Raw genomic sequence first — 15,502 nt, 5'->3', positions numbered from 1 at the left:
ATAACAATGAAATGGCTTTCACCCATTTGCACTTTCCAAATCAAGTTGATGAAAGCAAATCACAATGTTGTTGGTACAGAAGAACATAAATATTGATTGAATACATTCAAATCATGCACAATGAAATCATCTATTTTCTAAACATGAGGTTAATAATACATATGCAAATTTGTTTTAGCTGCATAACATACTAAATAATTGAGCTGTCAGCGGATTTTCTTGAACCTTTTTTGGTCTCTGGGCAAATGAATTAAGGTATATTAGGATTATGAGATTTAGCTTTATGAATGGGGAAGGGGGTATTGGGCTAGGTAAAGACATATATTTGGTCTGGACTAAAAACAGATTTCTTTGCTTAGTGTAAAAAATTAGGCACACTGTAAGAAATCTCCAAACATTCCCATACATTTGCTTTAAGGTCCAAAGCATGATTTCTCTACTTACCCTTGCATCTCTTGGATGTTTAGATTCTTCCTCTGGTTCATCAGGCATGTCCCTTGGTCTGAGAAGGGTTAACCCACTCATGGCAGCCAGCTTCAAAGGACCAATGTATCCTCCATTTTCAGTCCCTACATCCTCAAGAATTTCTCTTCCTTCAGGATCAGGAGACAAAGGCAGCGTAGGTGACTCGGGTGCTTTGGATGATTTGTGCTTGCTGCTGCTAATTGGTTGAGCAGATGAGGCTTTTGATGTGGAAGGTTGCTGAGCAGTAGTACTGGTGGAAGGTTTCGAGGTTGGAGAACTGACTTTCATTTCAGGTTGCTTGGGCTGGTGAGTGTTAACGTCAACTGTCGAGAGTGGAAGAGCTGGAGGTGGAGAGGGCGACTGAGTTGCATGCCCCTTCTGAGGAATTTCCTGAGTGATATTGTCCAAAGGCGTAACATTCACATTAGAAGCAAAGCTACCAATGTTATGATTGTTCACTGCAATAGGACTGCCTTGCGGCTGATGATTTGTCCTCTCTGCTAGTATTGTTTCTACTTCTGAGGTGTGTTGCTGCTGGGGATGCACGTGGAAGCCCTGTACAGAATTAACATAGTTGGCCTGATCAACATGGAGCATGGCATAATGACTAGGGTTCACCTCCCGCATTTCTGGGTGGAGCTGAGGCATAGAGTATACTCTTGTGGGCGAGCCATGCTGACCAGTGCCATTCATCTGTCCAAAGCCACCTGTCACATAGGTCATATGGTTCTCTGGAAGTGATGGTTGTGAGTTGTAAATATCCCCCAAGCCTTGGGGAGGTAGGTGAAAGTGGCGTGGAGGACTCCCAACACTACCCGGAGACATGTTTGAATCAATGTCACTGTGATCTGCAAATTCACTTGGTGGGCTGACCAAAGGCACTGCGAATTCCTGGAAAGGACTCATGATCCTAGCCTTGTCTGGCGGGGTAGGCAGTTTGTCCTCGTACCCAGAGGGCACACCTATCATGGAGAGATCAGACGGTTGGGCTTTGTCTGTCAGATTTAGAGTCAATGCAGGTTTGAACTCTCGTTGCTGTGGACTGTACTGCTGCTGATATCCTTGTGAAACGTGTCTGCTGTACATACCAACCTGCGGATGGTAGTCCTGTATCCTCAACTGTTGGAATGCATCTATGGGTAATGACTGAGATAAATCCGTATCAATATTTACATTCCCGCTTCCATGGAGATTAACCTCATGCATGGCTTCAATAGCCTGTAACCTCCTACTCACCAGATCGGGGCTACTACTGCTCACTAAGTAATTATTACTTTGCCTGGCAAGGTTAGGGGTACTGGCACTTCCTCTTGGGTAAGGCGGTGGTGGTTTGTACTTGTTTTTCAACAGTTTTGCAGTAATATACTCCTCTGTGGTTTGAATATGCTCTGACGTCAATTCAGGCACACTGATGGTATGTACAATGTTCCCATGGGGAGTCTTTATCAACAGCCCATGCTGCAGTGACTCCAGGGAGTAGTCCATGTTGTTGGAAGTGTAGTAATTGTTAGGCATGCCTCCATAGCTGAGTCTGAACTGCTGCCTGTAGTGATTGTTATGACTATGTTGCCTCAGTTCCGGCTGAGGATAGAGCACACTTTCCACAGGTCCAAACCCATTCTGCTTACCAAGGTTCCCTACACTCTGACTCTGCTCACTCACAGTCAACAGCCTTTGCTGCAGTCTGGCCTGGATGAACGACTCATAGTCTGGACTCTGCCTGTATGCCGGCAGAGCTGCTTGCAGATGAGCGCGCAGTTTCTCATTGTTCGTAAGGCTAGGATTGGACGAGTTTGGTGACACCTGGTTGTGGAGTCCATAATTCAGCGAATTCACACTGGGGGCGCTATACACACTTCCATTCTGATCCAGCATGACTAGGTTACCATTAGAGTAGCTGTAATCAGTAGGTGGTCTGTCCAGACTTAGCTGGGAGGTAGTGAAAGGACCCATGTCATAGGCATGCTGGTTATCAAGACTCAGTTGAGATGTGGTGAAGTTGGTATTTCCTGTTTGGCTAATGATGAATTGCTGGTTACTTAGTTGACCATCCGCCATCATGTGATGTGGAAGGTTCTCTGTCAATTAAAAAAAAATGTCCATCAAATATTAATGAGTAAAATTAAAACATGAGATTAATACAAGCAAAAAAGCATTTTATATAAAGTTTAGTTATTATTTTACCACCATTGAATATATTTTTCCCCATTTCTCAAAGTAGGATAACCATAACAAATGAGTTGGGTGTATCTATTCTGTGCCCCCCCCCCCTGGCCTAGATAGGGTTAAGATGTTGAATGTAAAGCAAATGATCAAACTTTGGCGCAATCCTTTCTTCCAATATTACACCACAAATAGTTATTATCCAGGTGATACGACATGCTCCTGCTACCTGTCCTAATATCTCAAAGGGCATATGGTTAGATTTAGGATTGTTATCGAGTTTTTGGTTCAGAATGCTGTACAGATAAGGATTAGGGTTTACTTTTTTTTAGAGGTTAGGTTTTGTTTGGCTTAACATGCAGATTTCCCATTGGAGCAAATGATGCTGGAGCGAATGCCATGGAACTGCTATCCAATAACCCATCACTATATGCTTACTACGAGGCATAAATATATTTTCAGCTAGTATTGTTCATAACTTACCCTCAGAGGAAGTTCCTTCACCCATCATAAGACTATCTCTATTCCTCATCTTTCCTGATGATTGGTGTCCATCCATTGACATTCTCCTCTCTGGATCTACTACAGTGATTAGCTTGTCTGCTGGGAAACCATCGACCAGAACCTCTCTGCTTCCAAGCCTGAAATATACAAAGACAATCAAAAGCCATGTTCAGACACTACACAAAAAGCTCTGACACATGTTTCATAGTAGTCAAACATGGTGAAACAAAGCATCTCACTTCTGTCAATAAACATACTTAAATATACTGTCCCAAGTTTCAGACAAACTCAAAGCACCATGATTATTATTTAATCATATTTTGGTTGATCTCCCAACCTTTCTGATTGAATAATAGGGATGATTGGGCTAAAAAAAAGAGAAGATAAATTTCATGACCCATAGGAGTGCACAGTAAAACAAATAAAAATAAAACAAATTAAGAATATTTAGCTTGACTATTTCCAGACAGAAATGTTGACTGAAGTGCTAATCAGTCTGTGCGTTCAGACAAGCATTGATGTGCCACTAACCTGAGGTGGCTTGACCAATCCAGGCCGCACTATTGCTAGCTAATTAAATACAATGATACAGTCTACAATGACCATGATCCAATGATGCTGAGGAAAAAATAATTTTGCTGACCCTAAATACACTTTCAATCAGACCTTAATTTGATGTGGACAAACTTTTTTGTGGCACCAGCATAGTGGATTTTTCCACTTAAAAAACACCACATATTTATTCCACAAAAAGCCACTACACAGTCCTTTTTTCCGGTTGAACCCCAATAACAAAACCCCAAAGCATTAGATATTGTGGTAATAAATTTCATTGTCCCATCAACAACAATATATAAATACAACTGATTGTGTTAGTCAGTTGTTTGGTTGCTTCCATACATCAGTATGTGGTTTTGTTATGCATTTCAGCTCCAGGGAGGGATTAAAGCACTTTAAAAACACATTAAGCATTCATAACATTCCATAATTCATGAGTTTAGTTTTATTAGAGTTATAGAAGAGGTCAAATAGAGGCCAAAATTCACAAAACAAGGAAGTGCATTTTGCCCTTTTCTTATCAAATGAATCAAAGCTCAAACCCCTATCATACACGCAAGAATGATTGTGTAGTAAAATATTTATAATATTGATTTTAAACAGCTTCACAACTTCCGGGAAGTATGTTGGCTTTCCCACTGTTTCATGTTCGTGTATATACTGAAATGAGAATATAAGAAGGAAAAGATCTTGAACGGGATTCAGCTGAAAGACACCACTAAGTGTGACACGGAATTTTCTAAAATGTTTCATAGACAGAACTTGCACTAAACATACATGTACATGCACATCGTAAAGGTAGTCTTCAAAACTGACATCTCTCTCGTAATTTCTGATATTCCTTATCTGCTAGTACACCCCACTTGCTCAGGATGCTAATCTTGTTTCTGTGAAGATATTCTACAAGTGTATATAGTGCCATGAATAGCTCTTAAATGTTAAGGCATATTCCAACTGACTCACTTGACTGTTTCAACTGTATACTTGTGGAACTGCTGTTGGAGTCTGCATATTCTGCACACATACTTGGCTGTCTCCGCATCATCCATCTGAAATTGCAGGACATCATGAGAGCGGGACGTCCCAACCCCAAAGGCCCGCCGATTGTGGCCCATGCTCACAACCTCATGCCACCTATTTAAGACAAGGAAGGCAAAATAAAAAATATCAACATTTTCTTTAAGCTAGGCATTTTATAGATTTTTTTTTGAATTGCAAGAAGTAAGAATCAAAATAACAACTACAGAGATGTTGGTTGAAACACATGTAATTTCAAGGAACAAACCACAATATTGACAAGTGGAATACCTCTGGCAGTCCCACCTGCATTTACGGGATTCACTATAGCAGCAGTGCTGACTTTGAAAACAGCTAAAAAAACTTCACAAAAGACAATTCGTATGATAAAATTCTATATTCATTGACCCTAAATGACCTATGACCTTAATCATATAACCTTAAACTCATGCAGAATGATAGTGATACATGATTTCCTGTATGTCTAAGTTTAATTAACTACATATAGATCCATGAACATTCAGAGTTATGATGACATTAACAAAATATGGTAGTGTATATACCCTAAATTATGGTAAAAAATCATCGACCCTAAATGACTTTTGACCTTAATCAAGTGACCTACATGTAAAACTCAAGCAAGGTGATCAGTGATACTAGAATACTAATTATGTCCAAGTTTCATGAGCTGGATCTGTATACTTTCATAATTATTAGGACCCTTCAAAAACTTAAGAACTTTAAATATTTGCAATAATGCAGAATCATGAGTACAGTATATTCCCATACATACATCATGAGATTTTGGTATTGCTTGATGATGTGCACCAGTAATATTACCATAATATTGCAGTATTGGCATATACACGAACAAGGTAAGAGGTGTATTGGATTGAAATTCTACGAGACAAGAAAAATCTTAAAATGAACTCATATTCATATTCATATCACATATCAGAATATTGAAGAAAAAAAATATTTTAATTTCCACTTTAAAACATGTACATGAATGTTCTTGATGTGGAAGGGGTTCATCGTGGTGAAGGATTGAGTCGAAGAAATAACCAATTGTCTCACGATGTATCAAACGTAATTTTTATGTTCTTATTACCTAAGAGGTATGTTATTTACTATGGGGTCATTCTCTAAGCACAGTGTACCCTATGACTATTAAAGCATATTTATCATATTCAACAATGTTGCCTCAGGTACACCTTAATGTTAAACTTGAGACAGACATTATCAATATTACTCATACATGTACATGTACTTGACAATCATATCATCCCTAAATTTGGTCTTGTGTTTATACAATAACTCATGCAAGGATATGCACTTTATACGTATTATTTGCACATGGTATCTCACTATACAGATGTGACATGTCAAAATAGAATATGTTTACATTTTGGAATTCTCGATGCTATTAAGAGGTGGTTCTCCATCAGCCTCAGTTTTGTTCTTTCTTCCTTAACTAGCGGCAGCCCAATCGGACTGAAAGAAAAAGCTTGAGATTCAGGAAATTCGTCTCTAAACCCATCAGAAAGCTAGAGAGAAGGTGATTCTCAATTTAGTAGCAAATAATTCCATTATCTACAATACAAAGCATGTAGGCGATATGTACTTTTTGTTTCTTGTTTCATTGTCTAGTATCATGATATGATCAGGTAAACATATTTGCCAGATGCTTTAATATCAATTATATTATCAATATCAATAAATATACACTATTTTGCACCACTCCCCCACCCCTACCAACAAAAATAAGCCTGAGTTGACCCAAGCATCATGTAATCTCAGGATCAAACTCACAAAATAACCCTCTATTAAACTGATTCTTAATATTTAAAAAAAAATATCTCAAGTCTGTTCTGGTCAGAGTACCAAGCTGGATCAGACAAACTGGTTGAGACTATGTTCATTCAACACTTAATCTAACCCTAAGAGACATTTTTTCAAAGAATTTTAGGTCAAACTTCACATTTCAATACATTTCTTGTAGGTCCTAAAAATAAATGTCTTTAAATATCAAACATAAACATGGTGCATTTTGAAAGGATATCCTGCAGAACCACTACTAATACTTTGGGCGCTCTTCTGATTCGAATATGTATTGTATACATTCCAAGATTGACCTTTACTTCCCAGGTCAAACCCACTAACCTGTGATGTGTGGTGGCCTGGTGGGTGGGCTAGGAAAATTGTGCGATTGAAAGCTCTACTGACATAACCATAACTACGTGAACCATTATTTACTAAGTTTTGTTTCTCACCTAAGAAATTTGAATGAACTTAACTTAAAACTTAGGCTGATGTTGACAGGACTATACAGGTATATGTTTAAACTTTGGAGCTCTCTGCTCGATCACTTTACATTCCATTCCTCTTGATCTTTTACAACAAACCTGTTGACGAACAGCTCAAAGTCTGGATAACCTTTTGGTCTGATTTGAAAACTTGAAGAAATGTTTTAGACTTTGTCCCCACCTGACACCTCACATTGTCCCCTCCAAAGAATGCAATGGCAGTGACAAAACAAAATCAATTGGTATTGACTGTGAACTCTGCTCTGGAATGGCTAACAATCAACAAATGAATCACACACACACTTCCTCTTTAGACTCCATTACTTAAAGGGAGAGTCTTCACTCATTTTTCCCCCTTAATAATGCAGAAAGAATGACAGAAACATTTCAATGAAGGCTTGATGAAAATGCTTAAAATGGAGATGCATATCTCTTTATAACTCTCTGTAGATTCCATGTCACAAGTAAGGCACATATTCACAGTAAAATGTGATGAAAATGCAATGAAATTTTCAGATTTTATCCTCATCTTTTTTTTCCGAGAAAATTCTAAAAATTTACTTGGCAATATACTCACTCAAAATGAACAGTCTCTTGTCTATCTAGATGTTTAACACTTAAACCTGAGAAGGATGCGCTGATGAATAATTCATTCCCAGAGTCATCCTGAAATTTAAAAATATGAAATAAGTCATATTGTGAGTACATGTAGATAATTGATTTTCATACTTTACAGTAATTAATTGCTAGGTCTACATAACATAATGAATTGTCTGTGGAAGATTTTCTAAGCTAAAATTACATGTACATGAAATGACGTGGGTGATTACATTCAATGTTAATGAGTGCAATCCTAATTTAGGAACATCAATTAATCAGTCAATTTATGGGTAGCATTACAGTGTTGTCTATTTATAATGCAAAGCTTTGACAAACAGTTTCTCAATTTCATTTTTGCACAGAATCAATCACATGTAGAACAAAATAAAACAAATAACACCTGCATGGAGGAATGTCTACACAAATTTTAGTATCATTTTGGCTGCCTGAAAACACACAATATTGTGCTCATATCTCACCATGGTAACCATTAAATTACTTTTCATCATGCATACATGTACATTTACTTATTTCAGGTTAATGCAAATAAACCAAAGAATTTTGTAAACCATCCCTTGAATAAATAATAATATGAACGCTATATTGCAAGGTCATAAAACGCAATGCAAAGTAAATTTCAATCAAGAGTGAAATACAATACTAAGTAACCAATGAAGCAGTGTTGCTATAAAAGGAAAGCATACTCTACCTCACATTCTCTATTGGTTAAATTTTTTTTTTTTTAAGTTTTAGGATTTTTAATTTAATAAATATAAATCTCAAATCCCAATTCAAATTCAAACTACTGATTGATGAAACATTAAACTACGACAACTGCAGTCATCTACTAAAGTTTATTCAAATAGACTTTAGGAAATTTAAGCATAACTACATGTAGTTGGAAAACTATTTCAATAATTTCAGTAATGATATGCCAGGGCTTTTTTTTAAAAAAGCCTACAATACCAGTATGAAAAACAAATTGCTAAGCATAGCCAAATGGGCTACATGGGTAAAGGTGTAGTTTGCAACAAATTTTTGCCACCTACATGTACATGTATTTGTGGTTGAAAACTTGAAATACCAAACAAATGAGATGTGTTCTTGCTATTCAGTACCACCAGAAAAAAAAATGTGTGGTTAATATGCGCAGAAGCATGACAAAGAGTGACATTGAATACTATATTTATAAGTCACCACATACATATGAACAGTTAACAGTTGTAAATTGCATACCTGGATATTGATGTCATATAGAGCAAAAAATCCAGATAAATGAATCACTGACATTGCACAAGGGAGTTGCATTTTTTAATGAGTATGGATATTAAAACATTTGTTTGTAATTCTGTTTTTACGATAAATCAAGAAAGTAGGCCTATACAATTGTGTAAAATAAGCATAATGGAACAAGCAGTATCCTCTTCCATATCATAATGCATGAGAATCTTAGACAGGATAACTGTCATAGGATAGGTATGATTTTTTCTTAATAAACCACTTGTTTTTTCTTATTACAGTGCATATTAAGCTCACCATGTGACAGGGCGGTTTCATATTTAGCATTTCAATAATGACAATAAAAAGAATAAAGAATAAAAACATTCTAAAAATTAATTAACAAATCATTTATGAAGGTCTCAAGCCAGGTGATTAAGGATCAGATTAAGTTTCAGGTTTGTTAATACAGAATTACAAACTAATGAAATACTACCAAGTTCATTCAGGTTACAATGACTTTGATATACATGTAAGTAAGAACAACCTTAATGCCTCAGTCACATTTTCCCTATGGCGGCCGTACAGCAAGTCAAAAATAGCCATTTTCTTCATTTTTATTCAAACCACCTATATGTAACTGGTACAAAAAATGTCAAAATGGCTGTCTTCGACTCGCCGTAGGGCTGCCATAGGGGAAATGTGACCAAGGTATTAGTGCCCTTGGCCAAAAGGGTAAGTTCATTATTGGTCCTTGTCAGAAATGCAACAACACTGTAAATTCTGCAGAAACCATAGATTACACTGAATACAAATCTTTGTGAATCTGGGAAACAAGAAGTAAAAATTAATGACATTTATCTTTTTTAACATATTCTACAATGGCATTGCCAACTGATAATTTATCTCATCTTTGATGTTCATTTTTTTTTCACAAGATTGCTTCTTACAAGGACTTGAAACTTAAGGATTTGAAACTGGATTCAACTTACTTTAGCTGGGAAGCTCTCTTGTCCATAACCTTGTAATTTAGCAGCCTGGTCAATATACCCTAGTTCACTCTGACATGTTGACATGCCAACCTTGGCCTGATGTGCGTTCATAACCCTGAGAAGTAACTCAGACAAACTCACATTCTCTGTTGTCATGTTCTGGAAAAATTAGAAAAATATTGATCACATGAATAATTATATGTCAGGAAAGGTTGGGGACTGAGGGTGATAAAATGTTTAATGTTCTGTTCAATGAGTCAAATACTAAATCAGACATACATATATTTTCAATCTTGAATGCACAAAACCCAAGTGAAGTGGCCTACTTAACAAAATGTATCATTGCTGCTGACATAATCTATGTTATATTTACAGCAATGTAAAAATATTTGCCTTGAAACATTATTGAAAAGACCTACATGTATCCTCTCTCTTTGAAAGAGAAAAGTACATATTCTCAAGCTATGATTAGAGAACACTCAATCTTTGAGAGGATTGAGCAATGGAGATCAGAAGGATGGGTAAACAATGACAAACACATCCTTGCCTTACATCATGGATGAGCATGATTGAACAGAAGGTATTTATTGTGTTGACCCAGATCAAGAACACAATAATAACAAAAGTAGGACAATACAGACTCCAGATAAGCTCTTCTCACCCTGTCTGCACCCCCTAATCCGATGTGTACATTTCCATGTGCATGCATGCATGTATGGAAAGCAAAAAAGTGGGATAGAATGTTACAGGCAGGTTTATGCTAATTTCTTTGTTTCACAGCAGTGTAATCCAAGCCTCCCTATGGAAACAACTGACTACTTGTGCTGCTAGCCTACGTACACTGACGCCTGTCTTGGGTTACATCCAACCACTCCTGGAGAACCCAGATTCCACAGATGTCCTGAAACTCACTGGAAATCAATGAATCAATCCCACTACCAAACTAATAGGGCCCAGCCAAACAATTTTATCATCAAATCAAGTTTTCCTAGAATACATGAACATGTAGGTCTTATCTAACACTATCAAAGCTTTCAAACAGCCCATTAACATTCCTTCTAAGAAATTGATACTGAAGAAAAAAAATGGTATCATTCTCTTTCGTTTCTTTTTCTGCATACTGATTGACCCATTTACCTTCCTGAATAAAGATGTCTATTTGAAAGCAAGACAGTAATTTCTATAAAAAATCTTTTCGATGACAATTTACAATTAAAGTGAAAGTGGATCAACCAAACAACACTTGAACAGGTAACCAGCAGTAAACATTTTTCCAAAGAACAAACACAAAAAAATTTTATTGCATCTACGTTTCACACAAGAAACAAACAACAGCCTTTTTTTCCAAGACTATAAGTCGATATGGGAGACGAACCACATATAATTAGGTCTACATTATTAAACACAAGACTACATTTAATGGAAACAGGGGGGAGAGCAACAGGGGGTAACCTGGAATTCTGCTCTTCATAGATAGAAAGACGTTTAGGCTATTACTTTTTCATCAGGGAACATTTCCCTACTGAAGGCCTACATGTACATTACGCTCTTACAACATTCTGTAAGCCTGGTGCAACTACACAAGACAGTTTTAAACTCAGAAATATCATTCTTTATAAAATCTTATATATTATGAAGAAAAAAGAAACAAAAATAACACATTCACACTTTTCATCCTAAAATGCATTTCATAAAAAATATTATTTCAAACAACGCTGAACTTCAGAACCTCGAGCTTCAACATGCCAGTACATAACAATGTGAGTATGGAGTAAACATTTATACCGACATGTACGAACTTGTGACTTTGTATGAACATAAAAGTTTTATTTAGGCCTATATGATTGTACATGTAGGTTGGCATAACAAAAAAAAATACCCATGAACTTGGAGCTACATTGAACTACTTTCATTTTGGCTGCAAAAACAAGCAGTTGATGACCTGTAACCCTTCAACCTGTCACGGAATGGAACAGCAATGGGGAGGGAAAAAGGAGGGATTGGGGTAGCAGGGAAATGTTTGAGACAGACAGACAGTCAGAAACCCAGATCCTTATGAGAAAATACCCAGACATGATTGCTCTAACATGAAAATAATGAAGAAATAGGACAGAAAGCAAGGACATGATGTGAGATAGAGAAATATATCTAGTGATAGAGAGGCAGAGGCAGAGAAAGAAAGAGGATGTATACATGTAAAAGGCGGAGTATTGGGGCAGTAAAAAATCCTTATTAGCTGAACAAAACTTTTCAGGAATAATAATGAAAACTATAAATTACACTAATGATGATGATAATAATAATAGTTATGATCGTGAAAGTACTATTAATGATATTAATAACAACAGTGGTAATAAAAAAAAGTGTTCATTGCTTGATAATGAACACTTAAATCAATATCGTTATCAATGAATAAGGCCTAAACAAAAAAAACAAAAAAATCAGAGCAACATATGGACAACTGTCCACATTTTTTTTCTTTTTAAACATAAGTAACAGCTTAAATCAATCAATTATGAAAATCTACTCATTTCTAGCTGTAAGACAAAGACAATTTGAACATCAAACTGGGGATATATATTTTTATAGGTACAGTGTATACATGTACTTAAAATCCACTATTGAACATGTGTCCTTTTCCTTCAAATGATTTTTTTAGGATGGATCTCCACCTCACCAAATCCATCTCCTCGTCATCACATGATATATCCCTACAGGAGAGACAGATAAATAGCCTGACACTATCAAGGTCAAAGCTAAGGTCAACTCACCTTAGGCAGCAGAACATATTCATTCTGGTAGAATTCCACAGTGTGCTTGGCGGGGTCAAAATTTCCTATCTCAGCTGTCAGAGGGGAAAGAGAAAGAGAAGAGAGAAAGATTGAAAGAAAAACATAAGCTCAGTAGTCACATGCATGAGAGACAGACATTCACTGGATTTTGGGAAGGCATTCACAAGAAATAAGGTCACAGCGAGAGACCACATTTGACAAGGAATAGTGGTTTTCATTTTCAGGAAGGAATGTTCCTGGGCTGGTATTTTGGGGATCTTTTGGAGTGATTTTGTGACCATTTTGATGGAAAAGGCAAACCAAATAATGACTCAGAAGGGACGTGTGAAATTCCTCAAACTTGGAAACTAAATAGAATTCATTGCAGATTTGATGTGATTATGAGATCTGTCTCCTGTTTAATCACAATACACTACATGTATGATGCTAAAAAGTCAATGCAGACAAGACAGGGCCTACATATACAGTGTATGCAGCTATAGATTGCGGTTATTGCATAGGCCAAAAAATTGATAATCATAAAAGTTTACATACATGTAAAAAACAGAAAACATCCTTAATCAACATTCAATATACATTCCTTTTATTAGAACCTACAATGTAAATAACTAAATAAATAAAAATAATACTGAATAAATAAATAAATAAACAAATAAATGAATAAATAAACAAACAAATAAATACATAAATAAACAAACAAAAAATAAATACATCAATAAACAAATAAAATGAATAAATAAACAAGTAAAAATCACACCTTGTAAAGCAAAGCTGGCCAGAGTCACTGCTTGTTCTTCACTGCATGGTAAAATGCCCTCAATAATATCACTCTTCAACTGCAAGAAGTACATGTATCTAAAACAGAAAAATAAATAAATAACAATCACAATGCATAACTTTGTGACATGTAATTGACCTGTTAGAATGTATTGTTTCAAAGTTCAAACAATTCAATGAATGCATTGCATCAGGTAAATGAGTTGAAAACTTTGAACTTCACCTGACCTTCTAATTTTTGCTTAGAAATCTATATCATTTATTTACAATACACAGATAATAATGTAGGCCTACATGTCGGCCTGCTGTGCAAGTAAAATGAAATAAAAAAAATTTAGTTTATACATGTACATGTAGCCTACATCTAAGTTCCATTTTCTTTTACCAGTAATACTTCCTACAAAATCTCTGAGACTCTGACATTTTGGTAACATGTACATGTACATATGTTAACATTTTTTTGACAATTTTAACAAACATGTAGTTGGAATCAATGTGGGTGCCTTTGATATATTTTTCAAATTTAAATGTTACCTTGTGTTTACTTTTTTGACTGATTTTTTATAGAATTTTGTAATTTTAATTAAGGTTGATATAAACCATCACTTGTAAATTATCATATGTATGTACGGTATTTCAACAAATTCACTTACAGATACATGTACATGTGGGCCTAAATATGGAAGAAATCTTACTTATGGCATGCACAAGTACACAGATAATAACTTTACATCTAAATCCTCTATCACAGTACATGTACCAAGCACAAATTCCTTTAAATGTCCACACAATACATGTTGGTAGAAACATATATATGCTGACACAAGTTTATAAAATGTAAATTATCATTATAAAATGCCTGACTTATGAATTAAGTTTGCTCCTTCCAGACTGAACCTAAAGTGTAACAATAAGGAATGCAGAAAGCTAAAGTATGCTATCAATACCAGTATCACCATTTTGTGCATTAGCAGTATGGACGATTGGACTGGACATATTACATGTACTTCTTGCTAAAACACAATGACCTGCGAGGAAGGAATGTGACCTGAGTCGTCAATAAAAGACTGGTATGCAATGGGCAGTTGACTCTTTTCATTATTTTTCAAGGAAATAATCCCACATACTTCTAGCCAGGCAGGACAAGGCAAAAGATACTTTAAATGTACTTTTTGTTGCAGCAATCAACAAAAGTACAATAAGCCCAAAAGATCCTGAAAAATGTTTTATCAAACCATTGTCCAAAACCTCTTTGAAGGCTACAAGAATAGTGTCCAATCATGGAGCCAATGGCGGTGTTTCATGTGTAGGCATACAATTAGGCCTTTTTTAATTTTAACAAATGCTATTCAGAATACAATGACAAAGACCCTACTTTCTTATTTTGTTTTCTATTTTAAAGCTCCATGTACATGTACATTGTACATTCAGGCCCTGTAAAACATATATTGGGATGGATTGAAAATATTCAAACTTTTCAAAGAACAATTCTGATCAGCTCCTGTTCAGTGTTTGAACAAAATCATGGTATTTACCCACTGTATAACATACATGCACAATCAATTGTACTAACAAGGTAACTAAAAATATAAAAACTACATGTACATGTAGGCAGTAGACAAAGTCTACATGTATGGTAAACCAACTATAAAACATAAATACTTACGCATACATGTATATTTTTACATCAAAAAATTTAGGTCAATTACTGTAAATGGCCTACTACATATGTATCATTATGAATTACACATTGGTAATAGCGCAAAAGCAGGAAGGGAAACAAACTAAAATTTAAAAGTACATGTATGTACATAGTAGTGATTCAAGTATTGAGCAATTCAGTGTGTTTTGAAATACTATTAAAAGCTCCTTTTTCTGACAAAGGCACTGATCCTTTTCCGAATTCCAAGAAAGTTCATCACATATTTCTTGTGAAATTGAATCAGTGTGGGAACTCGGACTCTGGACTGCAATGCCATGAACTGGAAAGCTTGAGGACATTCAACAACTAGGCAGCTGGCATGCACAACGATTAACCTTCTTACCCTTTCATTTCACAACAAAACTTTCTACATGAATTTCTGAACCTTCTTAAATGGTTCAAGGACAT

General features: G+C 35.8%; 1 protein-coding gene across 4 annotated transcripts in view; it reads right to left on the bottom strand.

The window, feature by feature from the left end:
- LOC129265393 (tyrosine-protein phosphatase non-receptor type 21-like) overlaps nucleotides 1–15,502 on the bottom strand; it is a 36,048-nt gene that overhangs the window by 6,189 nt on the left and 14,357 nt on the right. For 2 of the 4 annotated variants that reach the window (XM_064102206.1, XM_064102207.1), the window contains 7 exons: nucleotides 13,373–13,470; nucleotides 12,595–12,668; nucleotides 9,824–9,982; nucleotides 7,591–7,679; nucleotides 4,654–4,824; nucleotides 3,112–3,269; nucleotides 445–2,543 (listed from right to left, as the gene is read on the bottom strand). In XM_064102206.1, coding sequence (XP_063958276.1) covers nucleotides 445–2,543; nucleotides 3,112–3,269; nucleotides 4,654–4,824; nucleotides 7,591–7,679; nucleotides 9,824–9,982; nucleotides 12,595–12,668; nucleotides 13,373–13,470 — 2,848 coding nt within the window. Of the gene's footprint in view, nucleotides 1–444; nucleotides 2,544–3,111; nucleotides 3,270–4,653; nucleotides 4,825–7,590; nucleotides 7,680–9,823; nucleotides 9,983–10,242; nucleotides 10,343–12,594; nucleotides 12,669–13,372; nucleotides 13,471–14,256; nucleotides 14,367–15,502 lie in introns of those variants that run through there. The other 2 variants (XM_064102208.1, XM_064102209.1) reach the window with 2 other exon arrangements.

The sequence above is a fragment of the Lytechinus pictus genome, chromosome 7 (assembly GCF_037042905.1).
Source record: "Lytechinus pictus isolate F3 Inbred chromosome 7, Lp3.0, whole genome shotgun sequence".
NCBI classification, from domain to species: Eukaryota; Metazoa; Echinodermata; class Echinoidea; order Temnopleuroida; family Toxopneustidae; genus Lytechinus; species Lytechinus pictus.
The sequence above is the reverse complement of the archived record's forward strand: the minus strand, read 5'-3'. Positions and strand labels throughout refer to the sequence as shown.